The sequence below is a fragment of the Dama dama genome, chromosome X (genome assembly GCF_033118175.1).
Source record: "Dama dama isolate Ldn47 chromosome X, ASM3311817v1, whole genome shotgun sequence".
Lineage (NCBI taxonomy): Eukaryota > Metazoa > Chordata > Mammalia > Artiodactyla > Cervidae > Dama > Dama dama.
This window is the reverse complement of record NC_083714.1, coordinates 108,783,889-108,811,398: the sequence shown is the minus strand read 5'-3', so window position 1 is coordinate 108,811,398 and position 27,510 is coordinate 108,783,889. Positions and strand designations below refer to the sequence as shown.

The window sequence follows — 27,510 nt, the reverse complement described above, 5'->3', positions numbered from 1 at the left end:
AGTTTATCTACAGAGCACTGTTCATTTCTCTACCAAATGGTGAGAGTAAATTTGGAAGTAAATTTAAGCCAAGATTTAAGCCTGCCAGGTTCCTCTTTCCATGGGATTCTCCAAGCAAGAATACTGGAGTGAGTAGCTATTCCCTTCTCCAGGAGATCTTCCTGACGCAGGGGTTGAACCTGGATCTCCCGCATTGCAGGCAGATATTCTACCGACTGAGCCACTGGGGAAGCCCATAAAATAATTGGGCAATGACTAAATAGAGTAATCTACGTTGCTCAGGAAAAGAGTTTCAAAATGGGAGAAAAGGATTTAAAATGGGATAATGTCTAAATCCTTTCCAGCACCTGCTTCTTTAATGCCTTTCTCCACTTTGGATTATTAAACTTATATATATATATATATATATATATATATATATATATATATATATATATATTTGGATTGTTATATTAGATACATTATTTGGCTTGAAGTATTATGAACAGTGTTGAGCACATACATGTTCAAAAGATACAAGTCTCTTCCTGTTAACCACATCTCTGTCGTTTAGTGTTTTGAGTGGACAAAAGTTATAGTCACTATATAGAAGCTACCTGTAACAGTTCCTTAAGGGAAATTTCTATTTGTTTCAGACTTGTCCTCACTAGGCAGGGAGTCAGTGTTTGAAATATAGTGAGAAACTACTAACTACAGTTTGATCGCATAGTGCATTCTAACTACCCTCTTATTTTCACATATGTGGTTAGTTTTTAAAGTGTTTGATATTTTTAATCTGACTCTTGTTGGGTTCATCTTAGTGGTTAGTGCTGTGCATCATCAGAAGTCAGTTACAATACTTTTGCCTCTTTTTTGGTTTACAGTTGAAATTGCAGCATCCAATGGCTGAGTCAGTTTCAGCTCTCTTAGTCATGCCTCACATTTTTTTCTATCTTAAAATAAAGGCAGCTACATTTTTTATTTACTTTCCCATTTGCTTTTTTCTAACTTTTGTTACAGAACTGTGCAAATGATAGAAGCAGAATTCTGCTGACTAATCAAACCCTTTATTCTTGCCTCATTTCTCAATGTCCAAACTGTTTTAGAAGCTTAAATTTTTGTGTCATGTTTAATTAGCATGAGATATTCTTTTATGGTACAGATTTAATACTTGATCCATATCCTTAAAATGCTTGGTCTAATTCCTTAAAATATTTAATTATGTACTATATAGTACATCCATCTCCTGCTCTGGCAAACAAATTTTATGTGTTTTGTTTAAATTCCAAACAGTGGTTGATAACATGATTTAGCATGAAAACTTATTTATGTGGCAATTGTAAGTGAATGTTTTATCTTGGCATTGGTTTAATGATAATATTTGAATTGTTTCTTTAGTAGTCCCAGCCAAGCATTTTCTACTGCCGTGTAGTTTATGAATTAGTACCAATTTTATACCTAAATTTAAGAGGTTAAATATCATGTCTGTCTTTAAATATACAGATACACTGTGGAGAATTACTGAAAGCTGGTAATGAGTTGAATATTCATTTATTTTACTTATAACCTTAAATGTTAGTTGAACTTAGAATTTCACTTTAATGACTATTTCACATACTTTTTTAAAAGAGTCAATTATTTTAAACTTATTTCATTCTTTGATATCTGTCGAACTCTTGTTTTTACTTGGCGTTGTAGTTGAGAAAATTTTAAAAAGCGTCATCCATGATGCTGTAGTGTAACATCTCAGTGAAATTTCAAGCCTTAGTTTTCATTAGTGCCAACGAGAACAGACTGGTTTGTAAGGTTTTTCCAGTGCTACAAAAGCTACAAAATTCTACTGCTAGAAAAACATAGCAAAATAAGAAAAAATTAATTTTATTTCAACCTTTATTGTTTATGATGAAAAATTGCTAGTTCCTTCTTCAGTAAGTAAAATTACTAAGTTTTTTTTAACTCTACCATAATTACAATTTTCAAATTCATCTGAAATTTTAATATGTTAAGAATATTTGATATTTTAATGTAATGGTTAGTTTTGAACATGTAATAATTGAGTGAGGTAAATAAGTTAATCTGGAATGATTTGAAAGCTCAAAATTATATCTTGCTGATTTTCTAAGTTGGGTAGAAACTTTAAGAAATAGAAAATACTTTTCTTTTTCTTCCTTATACTAAAAGAATTGCAGTTTGGGAATAATTTTACCATATCTTAACTGATAATTTAACTAACATACCATCATTAAAGAAAAAGAAACACCAAATACTAGTAAGTAATAGCTGTTATAATAGAATGTCAGATAATGGGTAGGAACTATATGCTTCATTTTTAAAAATGGTGTCATTTGCTGTAAAATATAGTAGGTTGGGGTCTTGCTGAATTTTGTCAAGGAGTTTCACAGAAAATTCTTTCCAACATTTGAGAAAAGAAACAAAGATCTTTTCAGGTTTGAGAATTATCACAAAGATATTCTTGTTATGGTTACTGAGATATGAGACATAGGAAGAGAGACTTTTACTAATTATCTAGACTGACTTTTTTTGGTCAAGTTGTTGTTTTAACATTTAATGGAAGGCATCTGATGGTGGAAGATGGTGGAGAGGAAATTGGGGTTTGTGTTCTTTAGGTAAAGAAAAATTGGAAAATTACCAACAGTATAAGGAATGTCATCAATAATTCATGTATTATAGTATCTCTTCTGGTTTCCCAGGTGGTTCAGTGGTAAAGAATCTGCCTGCCAATGCAGAAAAAGCAAGAGACGTGGGTTCGATCCTTGGTCGGGAAGATCCCCTGGAGTAGGAAATGGCAACCCACTTCAGTATTCTTGCCTGGAAAATTCCATGGACAGAGGGTTCTGGCAGACTGTATAGTCCATAGGGTTGTAAAGAGTTGGACACGCCTGAGCACACAGTATCTTTTCTATTATTTTTCTTCAATGAGAGATAGCTTGATTCCTATATTTACTGAAGTATTTACTAAAATGAGTAATTGTTCTCAGTTTTTTCCTGGTGGATCCAAATCATACGGATTTGTTCAACTACCCAATAATTTAGTTAAGACTTAATTCAGATTTTTTTTTCTGTGTTCTAAATAAATGTACAGCTGATCTATTCTCCTTTTGTTTTGTTTTGTTTTAAAGGAACCTAGGTAAAAATGGCTTATCTAACAGTAGCATTTTATTGGATAAATGTCCGCCACCAAGACCACCATCTTCACCATACCCTCCCTTGCCAAAGGAAAAGTTGAATCCACCTACACCTAGTATTTATGTGAGTCCGAATTGACTGACTAGAAATAAATCAAACCAGTGTTTGCACCTACCTGTGTTTCGTAAGATCTTGCTTTAAATCAATATGGATGCCCTTTAGGAAACATTAAAATTATTGGTGGCAGCTTGAATGTTTCAGGGGAAAATGATGTATTCAAAAAGATTTTGTAATAGCATTTAAAACATGCCTTCTCAGATATTTATTAACTGTGATTATATTACAGTAGCACAAAATACTTTTTTACTACCCATAATTTTTAATAGATGGCAAAAACCACTTAAAAAGTAACTTTTTTGAAGTAAGCTGTGTTTTAAATCTGCATTTTACTAGTTGTAAGAATCTTAATATTCATTCTGTTTTATCCATCTACTAAAAAAATGATATTTACCTTCCCAAAGAAAAAGTGTTCAAGAATATAAAATACGATGATAGATATGTCATTAAAAGACTTATTATTTAGAACTGAGGATTAGTTTTACTTAACAGACATTTAGATCTCTCATACAGGAAGTTGATAAGAGTTCAGTCAAAGCAACTCTTATTTATCTTTCTCCAAAATAGGTCCTCTCACCCCATTTCTTTCCATCTTCCCATTTTCCCACTTCTACCCCAAATTTTTTTATTGATTTTAAGCACTGATTTTTTTCTCTATTTTATAATAAAGATCACATAACATAAAATTTATCATCTTAATCATTTTTAAGTGTACAGTTCAGTGGTGTTAAGTATATTCTTATTGTTTAAACCAGTTCTCCAGAACATTTTCATCTGGCAGATCTGAAGTTTAATACCTATTTGAAAAACAGCTCCCTCTTCCCTGGTCTCCCCAGCCCCTGGTAGCCATCACTCTGTTTTCTATTTGTATGAATTTGGCTACATTAGATACCTCATGTAAGTTAAATTATGCACAGTTTTTCTTTTTGTGACTGACTTATTTTCATTTAAAGTGTCTTCAAGATTCATCCATGTTGTACCACGTGATAGGACTTTCTTCCTTTTTAAGGCTGAATAATAATTAAACCATTTTGATTTTGAAGTTTAAATTTTACCTCTCACATGTTTTGTTCAAGATATAATGAACAAGAGAAATGTATGTGGTTACTGTCTAACTCCCATTAGAATCAAAAGACATAGTGATAAAATACTATAAAATATAAAAAATAGAAGTAATGGCACATAGAATGTATTATTTATTTAAATTGAAAAAAAAACAATGAATGTTAATTTGGCATAATATTTTCTCAAAGGTCTACTTTATAGAGATCTAACAGTATATTTTAATTTTGCAGTTGGAAAATAAACGTGATGCTTTCTTTCCTCCATTACATCAATTTTGTACAAATCCAAACAACCCTGTTACAGTAATACGTGGCCTTGCTGGAGCTCTTAAGTTGGGTAAGCTTTAAATAAGAAAAAGGAAAAGTATGTGAATTTCCTTTACTATCTATTAACTTCTAAAGCACTAGCAGAAACTTTTTTCTATTCTCTTGTTGTAATTTTTCATATTTTCATTTTAATATTTTCCTGTCAGAGAGAAGGAGGCAGAGAGGGAGTTGTTACTTTTTTAATTTAGCTTTTATTTTCTTGCTGTTATATAATTATGATTTAGGTTGACTAATAGAAATTTCTAATACAAGATTCAGGTAAAACTTGATATTACTATTAAGTACTGTAGCCTCCTAAATAGTTCTTCTCACTTTCAGAGATTGAATAAATGAGTGAATCTTCATTCCATGGCCCCTTGATTTTTCTCCCTCTGTTAATAGTATGACAGTTAGGTCCAGGGCTTCAGAGTGTGCAGAGGCCCTAGTGTTTTAGGGGAATTAGATAAGTACCATGAAACATTTTTCTTTTTTACTTAAAGGAAAAATAAAAGCACTTTAAAAAATATTATTCCAAATTTATTTTTATTTATTAACTACATTTATTTATTTATGAAGACCTGGGACTTTTCTCTACCAAAACTTTGGTAGAAGCTAACAATGAACATATGGTGGAAGTGAGGACACAGTTGTTGCAGCCAGCAGATGAGAACTGGGATCCCACTGGAACAAAGAAAATCTGGCATTGTGAAAGTAATAGATCTCATACTACAATTGCTAAATATGCACAGTACCAGGCCTCCTCTTTCCAGGAATCATTGAGAGTAAGTATTTACTTACTGAAAATTATTTTATTTTGGAGATTGTTATTTTATTTTATACTATTTTGCTTTGAAAGGGAGCTTTTGTAAGCATCTCATTATTTTATTGTTACATAAAATAGTTTCTTATTATTCTTATTTTTATAAAATACTTTATAAATGCCATCCACTTCACGCTTACTACTAAGTCCAAGCAGACCTGTGGGTTGATAAATACTGTTACTGTCTAGTGAGGTGTCTGTTATTTCTGGGATATTTCTATTTAAAGAAGTGTTTCTTAACCTTGGCATTATTCACATTTTGGGTTGGATAGTTCTTTGTTGTGGGGGGCTGCCCTGTGTATTGTAGAATATTTAGTAGCTTCCCTGGCCTCTCCCTACTAGATGTCCGTAGCACACCCCCTATACCCTATTGCAGTTTTGACGATCAAAAATGTCTCCAGACATGCCAAATGTCCCCTGTGAGGCAGAATTATCCCTATTTGGGAACTGCTGATATTAGAGGATAAACTAAGTCTCAAGTTTGCTGTATGCTTGCAGAGTTCCTTGTCTTATGCCTTCCCATTAAACTATCAGGTTAGTATTATCTGATATATAACTCTCCCAGGAAGCATTTCCCATCTCAGTCTGAAAGAGAAAACTCCAAGAGAGGCATAAATTATTTCAAAATATACAGAAAATTAAGGAACAAAACTTTGAAAAATAATCAGGATTATTATTAAGATTCATAGGCCTTTCAGCAATGAAGCATTACTAAAATCCTTTAGCACTGAAATGAGAACTTCATGAATTCTCCTACAAAGTGAACATAAAACATCCATAAAAGTGACTTTATTAAATGTATTACTCAAACACTTATCTGTACTAAGTTGTTCTGTACATATCCCACAGCTGAAATTTAATATGTGCCTGCAAGTCTTCTATTTGCAATTCATTAGATTTGCTTATCTCTGTTTAAAACTCTGCCCTGAATTCACATTTTCAATCTAGGCAACATTTGTACCTGCTAATCATGTGATTGTGTTCCTTTTTCAATACCACTCTCTATATCATATAGAGAAAGTCATCTAATAAAAACTATCCTGCAACTTATATGAGTTCCAGTAAATTTGTTGTTCATATAAATCTCTCTAGTTCAAACTTCTGAGATACTTCAGCTCCATGGTAGTATTATGGTCAGAAAAGAAATAGATAATAAGCAGGATTCAGAGATCATCGAGGAAATTTTTGGAAGATGATGATGAGAGACAGAGTATTTAAATAGAAATTGATCCATAATCAGAGAAACAATGGTTTTTGTGTGTGCTTTGGAGACGTGTGAAAAATTTAACAACTGTTTAAAAACCATACACCTTTAAAAGGAGGGAGGCAGAAATGTCACTAAGTATACCTAAGTCAGAAATTGTAGGACAGGGGTAAAAAGATACCATGTCGGTGACAGGGAAATCATAAATAATGGTAATATTTGCATTGAAAAGCTCCTGTATTTGTCTAGCATTTAATTTACTTGCTAATGTTGTAAATGTTTATAATTCACGTATAATTCATTTTGAGGGAAAAAAATTTATCCTAGAAATAACTTTCTCACATTTGTCCATAATAAAGAACAGAGAAAATCTTACCCTCTGTCTTTCCATATGCATTGCATACATATATAATTACATATACATGCATACCTCTGTTAGTTGAGGACATTTATATCAAGGTTGCCACTTCTGGGCCTCTCAACCTAAGTGTCATCTCTTGAAAGTGGGGAGGAGTGGAGCAGGAACGAGAATCTATAGTTTTTCTCCTTATAGGAGAATATTAGAAAGGAAGACTATGTGGCTAGTGGAGGGGGTTAGATACCATGCCAGTGAGTTTTGACTTTGCCTGGCTTTCTATTTAATGTGGTCTTTGAAGAAGTTTTCGTGTGAGAGAGGTCTATAGAAACTTAGCTTCAGTACTCCACCATTGATCTATATGTAAACTTTTCAACTGTATGGTAAAAAGGTTGCAGAATAAATACTAAGCTGGAATGCTTTTTGCTTAATCTACAGGAAGAAAATGAGAAAAGAAGTCACCATAAAGACCACTCAGATAATGAATCTACATCTTCAGATAAGTAAGTAATTTGTAATGTCCACTTAGTATTTCTGTTTAAAAGGCATGTTTCTAATATTGTCTCTCTCTTTAAGTTCTGGGAGGAGAAGGAAAGGACCCTTTAAAACCATAAAGTTTGGGACCAACATTGACCTGTCTGATGACAAAAAGTAAGTCTTTCTAGTAGTGTTTCTGTTAACTGATACAAAGAGGTGTCCTATTAGCATGACTGAGAATTGTCTACTTTCCTCTTCTGTTTTGTTCATTGTCATTTTTCTAAATTAGTATGCAGGTTTTAGCCAAATTATTTTTGCTAGGTTTTACAGTTATTTTCTTTGACTTAAAACTCTTGTATACATTTTCAAGTCCCTTCTATATGTTGTTGCACAATTGTAAAATTATATAAAATACATTAGTAAAATAAAATTATACAACAATTATAAAAATAAGGAAGTCAGTTTTTTTCTTTAATTTTTATGCTGTTTGTTAGGATGCTTTTTTTTCTTTGCAAAATTTAAAAATTTAAGCATTCCAGAGTTTTCCTATGAAAAAGTAAAATATTTATAGATTTGATTGTTTTTCTGATTGGAACACAAGGTTCTTAAAGTTTTTTACTACACATATTTATAGCACGATTTCACTTTTGATATGTTTTTTTTATTGCAGGTGGAAATTGCAGCTACATGAGCTGACTAAACTTCCTGCTTTTGTGCGTGTTGTATCAGCAGGAAATCTTCTAAGCCACGTTGGTCATACAATACTGGGTATGAACACAGTTCAGCTATACATGAAAGTTCCAGGAAGCAGAACACCAGGTAACTTTTATGAACTAACAGTTGACACACAAATTGATCAAAATGTGAACCATGCAAAAGAGACCTGGATTCTTTTCATTTATAATGAATGAAACTGGTAGAATTATTTCTATTACAAGATATGACTCTTGAACTGAACTCAGATTATTAATATTTTTTCTCCCTTGGTAGTATCTTTTTAAAAATGTAATATCCCTGAAATAACAGCAGTGTAATTTGGAAACTTGATCATTGGAGTATTCCTGGGAAAAGAAGTCCCTGTGACTTAAAGACTGTTTTTGATCCCAGCTACTGCAGAGTGGCAGGGTTGTTCTAAACTTTTACCACAATCATGATAAGAAATGATTTATATCATGACAGTGCAAAAACAGTTCTTTAGAATAATACATTTTCTAATCCATTCCCTTCTGTTTCGTCTAACAAAGAAAGTGTATGTTGCAATCCCCTTGTTGCTACAACAGCACTTGATGTGGAGACATGACTAGCCTCATCCTGGTATCTAGTCCAGGTTTTACCACCAAGTAGGCTTGTCACTTTGACAAGTCACTTTTCTTTGGGTCTTTTTTTTTCCATTTGTAAAATGAAGTTACATTAGTTTTAGACGTAGAATTCTGTCCAGCACTAATATATCATCTTTTTTGTGCTGCCTTTGATTGACATGAAATTTCACAGGGTGATGTTCAAAATATTTAACAATTAGGATGGGTGTTGGTGATCATGAGTTTAGTTATACCAGTGCCTACAGGCTGCTTATCATCCTCAGGTGTTTCTGTTTGCTCCTTGAAGTAGCCATGGTTTGAAGAGCAGATTGCTTCATTCTTTATTACCTGTTCATTGAATTGTACCTAAAAAATTGTTTCAAGATAGGCCTATGCTTGCTTCTGGGTAGAGTAGGTCAGTAGTTCCCAGTTCTGGCTGCTCATTAGAATTTTCTAATAAGCTTTTAAAATATGTGTAGTTGACTAATATCTGGAGATTGAGAGCCGGGCATTTTTTTTTTTTTTTTAATATAAGTTCCTCAGAGAATTCTAGTATACAGCCAGGATTAATACCATCAGGCTGTAGTTTGTGTCCTCAGGCCATTGGAAGCCCAATTCTGTGCTATTCTATGAATAGTTGAATAAAGTAGAAACAGTTCTGGAATAAATGGTGGAAGATCTATCTACTCCTTACTCTGTCATTTAGACACCAGTGTAAATGCTAAGAAGTTATTTGAATTCTCTGTAGTTCATTGTTCTTATGTATGTTGAATTGGATTGGTTCTATTAAAATTCATTTCAATTGAAATTTTCTCTCATCAATTTGAATTATTTTATGCAAATAGTGTTATCCTTATGTCAAAGAATGCAGTTTTTCATTACAAATCAAGGGGGAAACAAACTTGATAGATCACTTCTTTGTCACTTCTGTCTAGAATGTTGGGGGGTTTTTGGTTGGTTTGTATACTAGGTATAGTTTTTCAGAATGTCCTATGGAACCTTAAAGAATTTTCTAAAGAATTCCCTTAACGTAGTGCTATCCAGTAGAAATATAATGCAAGTCATATATATGACTTAAATAAATTTAAATGTGACTTAAAATTTTATAGTAACATTAATGAAAAATGAGATTAATTTTTATCCTAGTTATTTCCAAATAATCTTTTTAACATGTAATCAATACAAAATTATTGAAATAACCCCTTGAAATCCAGTGTATACTTTGCAGTTATGGCACGTCTCAGTTTACATTATCGTATCTTAAGTGGTTACTGTATTAGACAACTTAGTATTAGAAGTAATGTTAGTTTGGTTCAATTTTTTAAAATTGCTTTGAACACTTTTTCGTGGACACACACTTTGTTCTTTCATGGGACAAACAGTTTGTTCTTGGATTTACCTAGATAAATATGTTACTTGCTTTAATGGACTTTATGATCAGTCTATGTTCTAAACTAGAGATGCTCTCAGATTCTACCCTCAAAGGTTTTTAGTTATTTGATGGGATCCCAATGTCTCTAATTTTAATTACAGCTTAATTTTACTTAGAGTCCATGCCATGGACACTTCCAGCCATCTACCTGTGATAAGAGACAGTAGTATTACGAGTAATATCTTCACATTATGTTGTGATACATAGAAGACTAGGGTGCTGTGTGCACAGAGTGTGGCAAGAATAGCTACATTTTTATTAAGTGAGGTGAAACTTACATAACAAAATTAAACCCTTTGAAGTATGCAGTTCAGTGACATTTAATACAGTCACTGTGGGGTGTAGCCATGACTTCTGTGTAGTTCCAAGACATTTTCATTAGCCTATAAGGAAACCCCACCCATTAAGTAGTCATCCCATTTCCCCCTTCCTCTTAGTCCCTGACAACATCTAGTCTCTTGTTTCTAGCCGTATAGTGTTACCTGCTCTGGATGTTTCATATGAATGGAATCATACATTATATTGCCTTTTGTGTCTGGCTTCTTTCACTTAGCATGTTTTTGAGGTTCATCCATACTGTATCAGAGGTTCAATTTTTATGACCAAATAATATTCCACTGTATGGATATAGAACAGTTTATTTCATTGATCAGTTGAGGGGCATTTGGGGTGTTTGCTTTTTAGCTGTTATGAATACAGTGTTTCATGTATATGTACAAGAATTTGTTTGAATACTTGTTTATACTTCTTTTGATTATATACCCAGAATTAAAATTGCTGGATCATATGACAACTCTATGTTTAACTTTTTGAGGATTTTGAAACTGCTTTCCAAAACAGCTACACCATTTTACATTCCTGACAGCAGTGTACAAAGATTCCAATTTTTCTTCTACATCCTCGTGTACATTGCTTATTTTACATTTTTTTCTTATAGCTGACCCAGCAGATTTGACTTTTTGTGTGTGTGTGTGGTTTTAATTTTCATGTGCTTGTTGACCATTTGTATATCTACTCTGTGGAAAATGTCTGTCTCTAGTTCCTTCTTTTTTTAATTGAGTTGTTTGCCCTTTTGTTGTTGAGTTGTAAGAGTTCTTTATATAGTCTGGATATTAATTCTTTATCAGATACATGTTTTGCAGTATTTCCTCCCATTTTGTAGGTTATTATTTCATTCTCTTGATAGTGTCCATTCATGTACAAAAGTTTTTAAATTTTAATGAAGTTTAATTAATTTTTTTCTTTCGTCACATGTTTTTGGTGTCATATTTAAGAAACCATTGCAAAATCCAAAATTGTAAAGAATTTGTGTTTTCTTCTTAGATGTTAATACTTCTTAGATTTAGGTCTTTGATCCATGTTGAGTTAGTTTTTGTGTGTAGTATGAGCCAGGGGTCCAACAGTATTCTTTAACATATAACTAACCAATTTTCCCAGCACCATTTATTGAAAATCAATTAACCATAGATGTATGGGTTTAATTCTGGAATTTTGATACTGTTCCATTGATTTTTATCTCCATTTTTATTCCAATACCACACGGGTTTGATTCCCTTTGAGGTAATTTTTAAAATTGGGAAGTGTGAGTCCTCAACTTAGTCCTTTATCTCTTCATAGAGCTTTGAGTTACTTTCTTATATTCTTTCATTTCAATCTGAAAAACTGTAGCATTTCTTATAGAGCAGATTGACTAAATTCTCCTTTAGTTTTGAAGATAGTTTTGCCAGATTTTTAGTTCAGTTTTTTGGTTAAGTTTTTTTTTCTCCTCAGCAACATAAATATGTTAAGCTGTTGCTTTCCGGACCCCATGGTTTCCGTTATGAAAACAGCTATTTTGTTGACAATCCTGTTTATATCACAATCACTTCTCTTCTCCTGCTTTCTAGATTTTCTTTGCCTTTATACAGTTTGAGTATTATTTTAGAATGAATATTTTTGAATTTATCTTTCTTAGAATTCCTTGAGCTTCTTGGATATGGAGATTCATGTGTTTTGTCACATTTGGGAAGTTTTTTACTATCATTTCTTCAAATATTCTTATTGCCCCTTTCTCTTTCCTCTTCTGGGACTCCTAGAATGCATGTGCATGCTCATGTCCCATGGGTCTCCTAGGGTCTGTGGATTTTTTTTCATTGTTTTCTTTCTTCTCCTCAGAATATATAGTTTCATTTGACTTGTCTATAAATTTGCTGATTCTTTATCCTGGTCACATCTACTGAACTGAATTCATTTCAGTTATTGTTTTTTTCAGCTTCAAACTTGTATCTCGTTCGTTATTATGATTTGCATTTCTTCATTGATAACCACAGAAAACTACACAAAAAAAAAAACACAGTCACAGAAAACTAACCAAATTGATAACGTGGACCACAGTCTTGTCTAACTCAGTGAAACTATTAGCCATACCGTGTAGGGCCACCCAAGATGGACAGGTCATGGTGGAGAGTTCTGAAAAAAACATGGTTCACTGGAGAAGGGAGTGGCGAACCACTTCAGTATTCTTGCCTTCAGAACCCCATGAAAAGGCAAAAAAATAGGACACTGAAAGATGAACTCCCCAGGTCAGTAGGTGCCCAAAATGCTACTGGGACATCAGTGGAGAAATAACTCCAGAAAGAGTGAAGAGACAGAGCCAAGGCAAAAACAACACCCAGTTGTGGTTGTGATGGGTGATGGAAGTAAAGTCTGATGCTGTAAAGAGCAGTATTGCATAGGAACCTGGAATGTTAGGTCCATGAATCAAGGCAAATTAGAAGTGGTCAAACAGGAGATGGCAAGAGTGACATTGACATTTTAGGAATCAGTGAACTAAAATGGACTGGATTGGATGAATTTAACTCAGATGACCATTATATCTACTAATGTGGGCAAGACTCCCTTAGAAGAAATGGAGTAGCCCTCATAGTCAACAAAAGAGTACAAAATGCAGTAATTGGTTGCAGTCTCAAAAACAACAGAATGATCTCTGTAAGGCAAACCATTCAGTATCACAGTAATCCAAGTCTGTGCCCCGACCAGTAATGCAGAAGAAGCTGAAGCTGAACGGTTCTATGAAGACCTACAAGACATTCTAGAACTAACACCCCCAAAAGATGTCCTTTTCATTGTAGGGGACTGGAATGCAAAAGTAAGTAGTCAAGAAATACTTGGAGTAACACGCAAACTTGGCCTTGGAGTACAGAATGAATCAGGGCAAAGGATAACAGAGTTTTGCCAAGAGAACACACTGGTCATAGCAGACACCTTCTTCCAAGAACACAAGGCAAGATTCTACATGTGGACATCACCAGATGGTCAATACTGAAATCAGATTGATTATATTCTTTGCAGCCAAAGATGGAAAAGCTCTATACAGTCAGCAAAAACAAGACCAGGAACTGACTGTGGCTCAGATCAGGAACTCCTGATTGCCAAATTCAGACTTAAATTGAGGAAAGTAGGGGAAACCGCTAGACCATTCAGGGATGACCTAAATCAAATCCCTTATGACTATACAGTGGAAGTGAGAAATAAATTTAAGGGACAATAGATCTGACAAGACAGAGTACCTGATGAGCTATGGATGGAGGTTCGTGACATTGTACAGGAGACAGGGATCAAGACCATCCCCAAGAAAAAGAAATGCAAAAAAGCATAATGGCTGTCTGAGGAGGCCTTACAAATAGCTATGAAAAGAAGAGAAGCAAAAAACAAAGGAGAAAAGGAAAGATACAGGCTTGCTCCTTGGAAGGAAAGTTATGACAAACCTAGACAGCATATTAAAAAGCAGAGACAATACTTGGCCAACAAAGGTCCATCTAGTCAAGGCTATGGTTTTTCCAGTAGTCATGTATGGATGTGACAGTTGAACTGTGAAGAAAACTGAGCCCCGAAAATTGATGCTTTTGAACTGTGGTGTTGGAGAAGACTCTTGAGAGCCCCTTGAACTGCAAGGCGATCCAACCAGTCCATCTTAAAGGAGATCAGTCCTGGGTGTTCATTGGAGGGACTGATGTTGAAGCTGAAACTCCAATACTTTGGTCACCTGATGCAGAGAGCTGACTCATTTGAAAAGATCCTGATGCTGGGAAAGATTGAAGGCAGGAAGAGAGGGGGACAACAGAGGAGGAGATGGTTGTATGGCATCACCGACACAATGGACATGGGTTTGGGTGGACTCTGGGAGTTGGTGATGGACAGGGAGGCCTGGTGTGCTGCAGTTTATGGGGTCGCAAAGAGTTGGACACAACTAAGCGACTGAACTGAACTAATACCCATTTGAATTCAGAGTTCCAAAGAATAGCAAGGAGAGATAAGAAAGCCTTCCTCAGTGATCAGTGCAAAGAAATAGAGGAAAACAATAGAATGGGAAAGACTAGAGATCTTTTCAAGAAAATTAGAGATACCAAGGGAACATTTCGTGCAATGATGGGCACAATAAAGGGCAGAAATGGCATAGACCTAACAGAAGCAGAAGGTACTGAGAAGAGGTGGCAAGAACACACAGAAGAGCTATACCAAAAAGGTCTTCATGACCCAGATAACCATGATGGTGTGATCACTCACCTAGACCCAGACATCCTGGAATGCAAAGTCAAATGAGCCTTAGGAAGCATCACGATGAACAAAGCTAATGGAGGTAATGAAATTCCAGTTGAGCTATTTCAAATCCTGCACTCAATATGCCAGCAAATTTGGAAAACTCAGCAGTGGCCACAGGACAGGAAAAGGTCAATTTTTATTCCAATCCCAAAGAAAGGCAATGCCAAAGAATGTCCAACTACCTCAGAATTGCACTTATCTCACATGCTACCAAAGTAATGCTCAAAATTCCAAGCCAGGCTTCATATGTATGTGAACCATGAACTTCCAGTTGTTCAAACTGGATTTGGAAAAGACAGAGGAACCAGTGATAAAATTGCCACCATCCGTTGGATCATCGTAAAAGCATGAGAGTTCGAGGAAAACATCTGCTTTATTGACTGTGCCAAAGCCTTTGACTGTGTGGATCACACCAAACTGGAAAATTCTTAGAGATGGGAATACCAGACCACCTGACCTGCCTCCTGAGAAATCTGTATGCAGGTCAAGAAGCAACAGTTAGAACTGGATTGGAACAACAGACTGGTTCCAAATTGGGAAAAGAGTATGTCAAGGCTATATATTGTCACCTTGCTTCTTTAACTTATATGCATAGTACATCATGTGAAATGCTGGACTGGATGCAGTACAAGCTGGAATCAAGATTGCTGGACGAAATATCAATAACCTCAGATATGCGATGACACCACCCTTATGGCAGAAAGTGAAGAACTAAAAAAAGCCTTTTGATGAAAGTGAAAGAGGAGAGTGAAAAAGTTGGCTTAAAACTCAACATTCAGAAAACTAAGATCATGGCATCCAGTCCCATCACTTCATGGCAAATAGATGGGGAAACAATGGAAACAGTGGCAAACTTTATTTTTTTGGGCTACAAAATCCCTGCAGATGGTGACTGCAGCCATGAAGTTAAAAGACGCTTGCTCCTTGGAAGGAAAGGAATGACCAACGTAGGCAGCGTGTTAAAAAAGCAGAGACATTACTTTGCCAACAAAGGTTTGTCTAGTCAAAGCTGTGGTTTTTCCAGTAGTCATGTATGGACGTGAGAGTTGGACTATAAAGAAAGCTGAGCACAGAAGAATTGATGCTTTTGAACTGTGGTGTTGGAGAAGACTCTTGAGAGTCCCTTGGACTGCAAGGAGATCCAACCAGTCCATCCTAAAGGAAATCAGTCCTGAATATTCATTGGAGGGACTGATGCTGAAGCTGAAACTCCAATACTTTGGCCACCTGATGTGAAGAACTGACTCCTTGGAAAAGACCCTGATGCTGGGAAAGATTGAGGGCAGGAGGAGAAGGGGACGACAGAGAATGAGATGGTTGAATGGCATCACTGACTCAATGGACATGAGTTTGAGTAAGCTCTGGGCATTGGTGATGGACAGGGAAGCCTGGTGTGCTGCAGTTCATGGGGTCGCGAAGAGTTGTACAGGACTGAACGACTGAAGTGAACTGATTGATAATCTGTTTGTTGAGGCATCATTCTCCTTGTTTCCTTTTGTTCTTGAACATTTTTTTTTTAACTCTTTGTGTATATTTTAAGATAGTTGATTATAAAGTATTTGTCTCTGAAGTCCAGTGTCTGTGCCTTTTCAGAAATACCTTTTGTTTATTTCTGATTTGTTTTTCTTTCTATAACTAGACCATACTTTGTTTCTTTATATACCTTATGAGTTTTTGTTGAAAACTGATTTCTTGAGTATTTGTAGAATGTGGTCTCTGAAGTCTCTGTCCCTTTAGCATAGTGTTCAGCAAGTATTTTGACATTTTGAATATTATGTTGTGGCAGTTAGCGGAAATCAGAGTCTCCTCTCTTTTCTAAGGTTTGTTACTGTTGCTTGTTATGGGCTATAGTTGTTTATTCATTTAGTGAGTTTCCACACTTTTTTTTTTTTTCCCAGTTATTCATATATCTGTTCTTTTTCAGGTTCTTTTCCCATTTAGGCCATTACAGAGTATTAAGTAGAGTTCCCTGTACTATACAGTAGGTACTCATTAGTTATCTATTTTTATATGTAGTGAGAGTGAAGTCACTCAGTTGTGTCCGACTCTTTACGACCCTATTGACTGTAGCCCACCAGGCTTTTCTGTCGAAGGGATTTTCTAGGCAAGAATACTGGAGTGGGTTGCAATATTCTTCTCCAGGGGATCTTCCTGACCCAGGGATCGAACTCAGGTCTCCCACATTGCAGGCAGACTCCTTATCCTCTGAGCCACATGAAATCCCTTTTATATGTAGTAGTCACACTGTTTTTACAAAGACTATATTCCTTGTCATATATGGGCACTGAAGTGTCCTTTCCATTAATTATCTCAGCAGTGATATAATAGATTTCTTTAAATGCCTCTTGCCCTGGGCATGTATGTGGCTTCTAAATTCTACAGTATCCAGAGGAACTTTTCAAAGCCTTTATTCCTGTGAAATCTCACTCCCCAGCTTTTCCATCCAAGCGTTAGAGATGTCTGTCGTTTTCTCCAGGTGGTTCTTTTGTTTGTTTGTTTTTGTTTTTTGCCCTTGGTGACGTCAGCTTGTTCTTCAGTCTGGCAATATTTTGGGAGGTCCTCCTGCATTGAAATACTTGTGCTGATAGGGCTCTGAGGTAGGTGAAAGAACGAGAAGTCCCTATTCTTTCAGCCTTTTGGGGAAACTGCGGGGTAGACAGAACAGAATTCTTTGGGAACAAGATCTATACTGCTCCCTTGAGAACCAGGGACAATCACACTAGGAATTCACACTACTATTTTTTAAGTTCACTGTCACAGCAGTGGTAGAAATGGAGATATGGTAAGTGACATACAGATATCTACTGTGTTTAAGTCACTTTTCTTTTGGTCAGTTGTTCGTTTCTATAAACCTTTGACTATATTGTCCAAATTTCTGATGAGTTTGCTTCCGACATTTTTCACCAGGTGTTTTTGTTATTTTTGTTGTTTGGTATTTTTGGCGAGTTCCCCAAGTTCCCTGCTCGGCCATTTTTGTTGACACCATTCCTGCCACTACATACAGTTTGAAAATCAGACTTCTTGCCTCTCTACTGATGTCCTAATGCTACTTGTAAGAAATGGGAATTAGTTCACAAGGAAGTAGTGGTAATAATATCAATAATAGCTAATATTTATTACTTACCATGTATTAGGCAGTATTCAAAGCAGTCTTTGTTTCATTGTTCCTCAGAACAACCCATTGACTTACTGGAATCATTATCACCAAATCTTACAGGAAACTGAATCAGAAAGGTTTAGAAACTTGCCCAGTGTCACATAATAACTAAGCCAAGAAACGTGGCTTCACAACCTAAGCTTTTAACCATGATTTAGGTTGTCTTCCACAGAGCTCCTACTGAAAAAGTTAGTTGACCAAACTCAGCTCTAAGACTTGACATATACTGATAAACAATTGAATAACACAGGAGCATTTTCTGTTGAACATTTCTAAGGTTTCATTTCTAAAGACACGTTTTTCTATAGAATTTATTGTATGCTGATTATTTTTTTTTCTTTTCACATTTCAGGTCATCAAGAAAATAACAATTTCTGTTCAGTTAACATTAATATTGGTCCAGGTGACTGTGAATGGTTTGTTGTTCCGGAAGGTTACTGGGGTGTTCTGAATGACTTCTGTGAAAAGTAGGTTTCCAAACTGAATTTTATTAAACATAATTATTTGAAAACAGTTATTGTAAAGGGCAACTTACTAAGCTGGATATCCTAATGCATGTAAGCAATTTTCACTTACCGTTCAGCAGGAAATTCATTTATAAAATGATTTGATTATAAACCTATTATTTTGTGTTATTGGGAGTATTTTAAGAGGGATGGGATGGGGAGGGAGGTGGGAGGGGGGTTCAGGATGGGGAACACATGTAAATCCATGGCTGATTCATGTCAATGTATGGCAAAAACCACTACAGTATTGTAAAGTAATTAACCTCCAACTATTAAAAATAAATGAAAAAAAAAGAAAGATACCTTAAAACCACTTCATGCAGTAGTGATAGTCTTGAATTTAATGGGTAGAAAGTTGTATTGTTTACTGGGTTAATTAGGCAGTTGATGTATAAATACTTGTTTATGTGAAAGAAACATTGTTCTTAGATAAATGGTTTTAGAAATGGAAGGAATTCTATAATTGAGCACCCTTAGAGGTTGTTAATAACTTAAACTTGAATGTATTACTCTTTGCTGTATCATCAATGATACAAGTTCTTTTTAAAACTACATTGGCAACTTTTCTTATAACGCAATTTTGTAAGATTTAAACAATAGCTTCAGATTTTGTCACCTAGAATTGAAAGAATTCACATAATGGAAATGTTCCTTTCCTAAGTTCCTAGGAACTCTTTGTTTAATTATCTTCCATTAAAGGGTACTTGGGAATTGTTTTCATTAATTTAAATTTAATTATTTGTCTTATTTTGTTTAAAGAATTACTCTGTTACTTAAGATCCTGATTTTTTTCCATTTGTAATTAAATTGGAAAATTATTATAGCTAAAAATATAAATTATACATACATTTGGTGTTATTTCCTCTCCAGCCCAGTAGGATAAAGAGGGGGAAAACCACCTAAAACATTTATATATGAGAGACTTTGAAAATTAATTATGCACCTATTATACATACTGACTTACAGTTTGCAAATTTTGGGTTAAAAGATCCTTGCTGTAAATATCTTGATTCAGTATGAAATTTAAATATAGTTTACATTTTTACTATATATAGTATATATATATACATATACATACTATAGAAATATAGTTGCAAAAACAACCATAATAAGACAGACTTTCTTTATATACAAGCAGAAGTTAGTCACGTTTTATTTTCTAAGAAAGCTCAAGATGTGGAATTCTAAAGAGTCAAATGCTGTTATGAAATAACCTGATCCATTTTAATCTTTACTGGACCAGCAGTCTGGTGGTAGCAGAGAAAGAACTGTATCATACAGAAAATCTCTATGGTGCTTCAGAAATATTTTTATTTCTTAAACTTTGAGATACTATTTAGTATATTGTTGTAGCTACAGTACAGTGATCCTTTTTCATAATTTCTGAGTAGGATTGACTATTTTTAGCATGTAGTGTTTTTTTCTATCTGAATGGAGAGGTGACGTGGGAATAGGTAATTGGAATAGGCAGATGATGTCTAAAAGCTTGAACATGGGGATAATAAAAAAGTCTGAAGAGTTAGGTAAATTTGACTAAGTTTCAGAAATACCAGTTGCTACCTCTGCATTTCAGTGTAATTTTGTTTCATAGAAGGATTTTTGCTTGTGATATTAACTGATTTGACCATATCTGTATAGTTTATGACTTTATATTTGTCATGAAATAGCCAGTCACTTGACTATATGATAGAGAAGATACTTGATTTTTTGTCATTGTTATTAGCTTGAGTTTTTTACCCTAGCTATTGATTATTAGATGGTATTGATTGCTTGCTTGCTTTTGGATAGAAAGTTTTCTCTAATTTTAAAACAAGAGCACATGGGATAAGTAGGGCTAGGATTTGTTTATAACCATATTCCGCTTTACAGACAAGTTTTTCTAAACTGTAGTTATAAGCAGAGTTGCGCAGCGGAAGTGTTATTAGCTTGAGTTTTTTACCCTAGCTATTGATTATTAGATGGTATTGATTGCTTGCTTGCTTTTGGATAGAAAGTTTTCTCTAATTTTAAAACAAGAGCACATGGGATAAGTAGGGCTAGGATTTGTTTATAACCATATTCCGCTTTACAGACAAGTTTTTCTAAACTGTAGTTATAAAAATATTTCGTATCATGATGAAATAGAATTAAAAGCCAGATTTTAAAGGAAAGGCTTAGTAACGTGTTGTCTCTAAAGTATAGTGGTGGTGGTGGTGATTGTTATCAATATTTGTACATGTGTATGAGTGTTCATTTTTTAATTGCATGGTTTTAGTCAATCAGTCATCAAAACTACAGAGACTGATATGCTATCCTCCTTTCCTGCTTAGGATTCAAAACAGCAATAGAGAACATTTCTGCTTTCTCTTCTACTTTTCCTCAGAAAATGAACTTGTATCTGCCATAGAGTTCCTGTTTATGGATTTAAATAGCTTGATGCCAACCCCACCTTCCATTTACCTTTTAGAGATTTCTAGGTGCACCAAGGAAAAGAGTTTAATCAAAATAGACTTTAGTGAAATGAAAGTAAAGGTTAATGTATGTAAGTGTTACTTAAAATAACTTTTGATTTTATTTGGATCTTTGAAAAATCAACTGAAGGTAGTAATACTGATATTTAGATAAGTCATCCACTACTTAACTGTAATTAATTTCACTCATTTTATATACTACAGTTTCTCATTGCATAAGCTGTAAGTTTCAGTGCAATGACTAGCCATATTTTTTAAAACTTCTGACATTGTCTTTGAGTCACGTAAGGAGCTTATTAAAGTACTTGATCCATTTGTAATATTTTTTCTTATTTCAGAAATAATTTGAATTTCCTAATGGGTTCTTGGTGGCCCAACCTTGAAGATCTTTATGAAGCAAATGTTCCGGTGTATAGGTTTATTCAGCGACCTGGAGATTTGGTCTGGATAAATGCAGGCACTGTGCATTGGGTTCAGGCTATTGGCTGGTGCAACAACATTGCTTGGAATGTTGGTCCACTTACAGGTATTTTAAAGACTATGACTTTAAGAAAAACACTTTAGTTTATAAAGGATTGTATCTGATGAGTTTATTCTTTTTTTCTTGGAATGTAGCTCGCTAGAAATCAGAGGAAGAATGTCTTCTTGAGTAAAAATTTAACTTGTAGTACAAGATAGTAAGTTAACAAATAGAAATCCAAGACTGTAGATCTCACCAAATGATAAATTTATGTCTTGTATGCAAGAAAGAGATACTTTCAATAATTTTTTAGAGTGCTTGATTTTGTTTCATAAAGGAAACCCTTTATGGGAGAGAGCAAAGTACAGTGGTTATGCATTCTTTGAAATCTTTCATTATCTGATATGTCATAAATATTTAGCCCTATTATGTTAAAATCTGTTTGAATTATGCCTGCCTTTAGGCAGTATTAAGATTATGGCCTCCCAAGCCAGAAGACCTGGATTAGGACCAGAACCTGGCTTTTGCAACTTTGGGCAAGTTACAGAACCTCTCTGGGCCTCAATTTCTTCATCTGTATAATGGAAGTGATAAAATTAATAAGATAACAGCAAAGATTAAATGGTATAATATCGTGAAATACTTTAGCACAGTGTGTAGCACAAAGTTAGAGTAAGCACTCTTTACATGATCACTGCTATTATTATCACAATTATTTTTTTTTAACCTTAAAAATATTTTTGTAATATTTTGAGATTTTTAGAATTGGTGTTGATGGTATCACCTAAGAAAGTGATAGTGGTTATCTTCATATCTTTGGTACTTTGGGTTGCTTTATAACTGTTTTTTTTTCCCTAGCCTGCCAGTATAAATTGGCAGTGGAACGGTACGAATGGAACAAATTGCAAAGTGTGAAGTCAATAGTACCTATGGTTCATCTGTCCTGGAATATGGCACGAAATATCAAGGTCTCAGATCCAAAGCTTTTTGAAATGATTAAGTAAGTGCTTTCTAAAACTGCTGTAGTCCCTCTCTTTTTGGGGAGTGTTAACTATTCAGTACTTTGTCCCGCCCAATAGAATTATGTTGACATCAAAACAAAATGGTCCAGATGTTTAACAAAACATAATATAAGCGAATCCACATGTTAAAAGTATTTTTCCCTTCAAAATAGTCTGTATACTGTGGTACAAAGAGGAACAAAGGCACAAATAATTCTAAACCAGTAGATTCACAAACCTGTGCTCAACCACTCAATACCTAGGAGCAACTTTAGTTTTAATATTGAAAGATTGCACTTAGTATCAGAGGGAGGGAATGGCATCAGAGAATATTTTCTGGTACAGAAAATTAGCATTTAATATAGGCATTTGGCTTAAATGTTAATTTTTTAAAATTTTAATTAAGTAATCCATCTTATAATTGTCACTTTTCTTATCTGTTTTAAACACTTAATACAAGTTACATGGAATACATATATCCCAGTAAGCGTCTCATTTATTATCACAGTTTCTATCCTAGCTACTTTATAAGTTTTTTTAGGAGTAATATTTTCAAACAGAGCTATATAGCAGTGTTTCCCCAGAGTGTTTTCTACCACTACTACTTCTTACCCCAAAAGGTGGGGAACTCTGGTCAAAGAAATATGGGAATGATGGATTATATATTCAGTGGGCTTCCCTTGAGGCTCAGCTGGTAAATTATCCGCCTGCAATGCAGGAGACCTGGGTTCGTTTGATTCTTGGATTGGAGAGATCCTCTGGAGAAGGGAAAAGCTACCCACTCCAGTATTCTGGGCTAAAGAATTCCATGGGTCCATGGGGTCGCAAAGAGTCAGACACGACTGAGATGCTTTCACTTCACATAAAGTTCAACAGGTCCTTTATTTTTTTAATTTTTGGTAAAATGTTTTAGAGACTATAAGGGTTGGTATATTTTTTGAGTGGGGGAAAAGGATTATAATGTATTTCCCAGACGTATTTGTTTGACCAGTATCTTTAAAGAATTGATCTCAAAAACTCGTTTTGAAATGCACCGCTTTATACTCACTAATAAAATTAGTTTGTCTTCATCTTTGTTAAAATAATACTTACCTTAAAGTATTTCTCCTACAGCTGTATTAATTTGGCCAGCATGTGTTGTTTTCAAAATACTGTCTTTTGAAAAGAACCCTAGCTTCTTAAAGGGATTTCAAACCCAAATCTAAAATATTATTCAAACAAAAATTGTGTAGCTGTATTATTTTATTCCTTTATCATTTACACTAGTTTATCTAGTCCTAGACAGAAGTGATAGGGGGAGACAAAAGGTAACAAAAAATAAGCCATAGCAAGTAAAGTACAAATCCTTTAAAATGCTTGATCTTAGGTGCCATACTCTATAAATGTGATTGGTAGTGGAATTATCCTATTATGTCTCAGATTGGTCTTTTTTGCTGAAGAGTAAGTTTGAGGTTACTTTCTGGAGAAAAAATTATGTAAAGTCACCCAAGATAATAGTAAGTTGAAAATGGGCATAAACTAGAGGCTAACTCAGATCACCTAAAGGTAAAGGGATGGTACAGTATGGAAACCATTTATATGTAACAGCTCTAAAGACTGGAAGTGACTCATTATATTTTGAGTTCAGTTCAGTTCAGTCACTCAGTCGTGTCCAACTCTTTGTGACACCATGCACTGCAGCACACCAGGCCTCCCTGTTCATCACCAGTTCCTAGAGTTTATTCAAACTCATGTCCATTGAGTCAGTGATGCCATGCAGCCATCTCATCCTCTCTCGTCCCCTTCTCCTCCCGCCTTCAGTCTTTCCCAGCATCAGAGTCTCTTCAAATGAGTCAGTTCTTCAAATCAGGTGGCCAAAGTATTGGAGTTTTACCTTCATTCAGCATCAGTCCTTCCAATGGATATTCAGGACTGATTTCCTTTAGGATTGACTGGTTGGATCTCCTTGCAGTCCTAGGGACTCTCAAGAGTCTTCTCCAACACCACAGTTCAAAAGCATCAGTTCTTTGGCACTCAGGTTTCTTTAGAGTCCAACTCTCACATCCATACATGACTACTGAAAAAGCCTTAGCTTTGACTAGACGGACCTCTGTTGGCAAAGTAATGTCTCTGCTTTTTAATATGCTGTCTAGGTTGGTCATTGCTTTCCTTCCAAGGAGTAAGCGTCTTTTAATTTTGTGGCTGCAGTCACCATCTGCAGTGATTTTAGAGCCCAAAAAACTAAAGTCTGTCACTGTTTCCACTGTTTCCCCATCTATTTGCTATGAAGAGATGGGATCAGATGCCATGATCTTAATTTTCTGAACGTTGAGTTAAGCCAGCCTTTTCACTCTCTTTCACTTTGATCAAGGGGCTCTTTAGTTCTTCACTTTCTGCCAAAAGGGTGGTGTCATCTGCATATCTGAGGTTATTGATACTTCTTCTGGCAACCTTGATTCCAGCTTGTGCTTCATCCACTCCATCATTTTGCATGATGTATTATGCATATAAGTTAAATAAGCAGGGTGACAATATACAGTTTTGATGTACTCCTTCCCCCATTTGGAACCAATCTGTTGTTCTGTGTCTGTTCTGTGTCTGTTCGAACCATTGGTTCTTGACTTGCATATAGATTTCTCACAAGGCAGGTAAGGTGATCTGATATTCCCATCTCTTTAAGAATTTTCCACAGTTTGTTGTGACCCACACAGTTAAAGGCTTTAGTGTAGTCAGTGAAGCAGAAGTTGATGTCTTTTTGAAATTCTCTTGCTTTTTCTATTGATCCAAAGGATGTTGACAGTTTGATCTCTTGACTCCTCTGCCTTTTGGTCTAATCTACCTATCATTTGATCCCAATTCCCTAAATACATTTAGGATTTTGCCAGCCACCATTGCTCCTTTTATTTGTACTTTCTTTTTATTTAATGAGTATTTGCTGACTATATTCAAGGCTCTGGGTTAGGCACTGAGAGTGTTTTATATATATATATATGTGTGTGTGTGTGTGTGTGTGTGTGTGTATACACACACATACATACATATATATATACACATACATACATACACACACACATGGGATAGTTCCTGTCTTGAAGTAAAAGTTAATGCATAAAATAAACAGACTGAAAGAAACACAACAGATCCACTCAGTACTTTCCAGCCCCACAGAGTCAGAGCAGTCTGTGTATTCTGGGAGGCAGATATTTTGTGTGAAGGGTGAAGATGTGGAGGCAGGGAGAAGATAGAAGTATAGCATCTAAAGCCAATTTAAGACCAAACTCTTGAACCATTAGAAAGGTTCTTCACTTCATCCATAAAATAGTACCATGTCTTGTTTGGTCCAACACAGTCATATTTTCCTCAAATGAAGGAATAAATCCCTTTTCTTCAGTAGAGCACCAGGCAAAATATTTGACTTTCATGGAGCGGCCCTGTTATACTAACTCTGAAATCTTACTCAGCATGATAAGCTGCTTACATTGTGAGAAGCTTAGAGGAAGTCCAGCTGCCTAGAGGTGGTAAATTCATACTCAACTTTAGACTTCTTCACTTCCTCCTGCTCTCATTTTCTCCCTAACACCTACCTCCTTTGCCCTCCCTCCTGATTTCCCTACTGTGTATTTGCACACGTTGAAATATATATATATTGTAGTGGGAGCTTGGAGTCCTAACCACTGGACCACCAAGGAATTCTCTGAAATGTATATATTGTATGATACAGCTCCACTGTGTGTGTGTGTGTGTGTGTGTGTGTGTGTGTGTGTCTGTGTGTGTGTGTGTGTGTGTGTGTGTGTGCTGAAAACACCTGATCATACATTCTGGCTTGAGCACAATGTGTGTGATGAGTAGTAGAAAGTACTTAGTGGCAAATCACATATTGTGTGCCAGACTTAAGTTTTTTCTGTTAGAGAGCTTTGAGTAAGTTTTTAACTAATAAAATCTAATTTGAGTCTCATAAAGATGTTTCTGGTAGTTAAATGGAATGTAGCTTCTGGATGATAAGATACAATTCTGGGTTCTAAATGGTTTAGTAATAATGTTAGTTAGTAAACTGAGCTTGATCCTTAGCCAGGCACTGAGCAAAATGGTTCCCAGGCTGTATTTCAGGTGTGCCTCTCCACATCCCATGGTCACCCGTTTGATTAGAGCCAAGATTTAAGCCCATATCTGTCTTATGTAAAAGCTACTTGCATGTATCTGTGACATGGAGCTTCATTTTGAAACAGTAACAGGTTTGAAGAGCCAGTGAAGTAGTTGTATAGAAGCTGGTCTATCAGAAGCTGTAGTTTTTCAGAAGCAGGATTCCAGAGAGCAAAGTCAGAGCTGACTGACTAGGGGGTCTTCTAGCTAGTGGTTTGAGATGGCCTTGAGAGGAAGGGGATGGGTGGAGTTAGGGACAGAACTTGGGGAAATACTTCTATTTAAGAAAAGCAAATAGGAGAACTAGGTAAAGGTTGGAAGAGAACACAGAGAATGTATTGTTACAAAAATAGAGAGGGAGTCTTTTCCCACAAGCTCAGTTTCACTGTAAAACTGTATCCACATCATTGCTTTGCTCCTCAAATCTAGTACACTGCCAGCAAACAAAGCAGTACTTGCGCTGGCTCGTGAGCTATACCAATTTTTAAGAAATGGTCCTCCCTTATAGTTCCTTCCCTCTACTTTGAGTCATTTTCTTCATCTCCTTCCTGTTCACTCCACCATCCACATATTTTGACTTTCTACCTCAGTATGCTCCTGTCACTTCTCTTGCTGAGACCACCAGCAACAACAAACTATTCTAAACATACAAAGGCGCAGATACAAACTTTCTTTCAAATCCCCATTTGTACCTTATATCTGACCCGCACTTCTCTTGTCAGCCATTTCTCCACTTTATTTAGATGTGTGCTTGAATTTTCTACTTACTTTTACCACTTGGTATCTTAAGCCATCTTCACTGTGAACTGCAATTTTTACACCCACCTTTCTCCTCCTTTGAATTATCTTTCAGTAAAGTATTGATTCATTGTACATTTGATGATATGAATTGTAGGCTGTTTTCAAAGAAAAAATATCTGCTAGATGTAAGAAGTGAATGGAGAAGATTTGCAAAGATGTTCTTTCTTAGCTTTCTCCCTGCATTACTGCTTTTAATTCTTAAATAGTGTGAACTTAAAATGTGTGATTTTTAGGTT

At 35.3% G+C, this 27,510-nt stretch overlaps 1 protein-coding gene across 22 annotated transcripts in view; it reads left to right on the top strand.

Annotated features, from left to right (window-relative positions):
- The window catches only part of KDM6A (lysine demethylase 6A), a 180,775-nt gene that overhangs the window by 140,590 nt on the left and 12,675 nt on the right, over positions 1-27,510 (top strand). For all 22 annotated transcript variants that reach the window (XM_061136679.1, XM_061136685.1, XM_061136680.1 and 19 more), the window contains 9 exons: positions 3,120-3,249; positions 4,539-4,644; positions 5,190-5,395; positions 7,431-7,495; positions 7,569-7,643; positions 8,140-8,288; positions 18,290-18,404; positions 21,232-21,419; positions 22,212-22,353. In XM_061136679.1, coding sequence (XP_060992662.1) covers positions 3,120-3,249; positions 4,539-4,644; positions 5,190-5,395; positions 7,431-7,495; positions 7,569-7,643; positions 8,140-8,288; positions 18,290-18,404; positions 21,232-21,419; positions 22,212-22,353 — 1,176 coding nt within the window. The remainder of the gene's footprint in view (positions 1-3,119; positions 3,250-4,538; positions 4,645-5,189; positions 5,396-7,430; positions 7,496-7,568; positions 7,644-8,139; positions 8,289-18,289; positions 18,405-21,231; positions 21,420-22,211; positions 22,354-27,510) is intronic.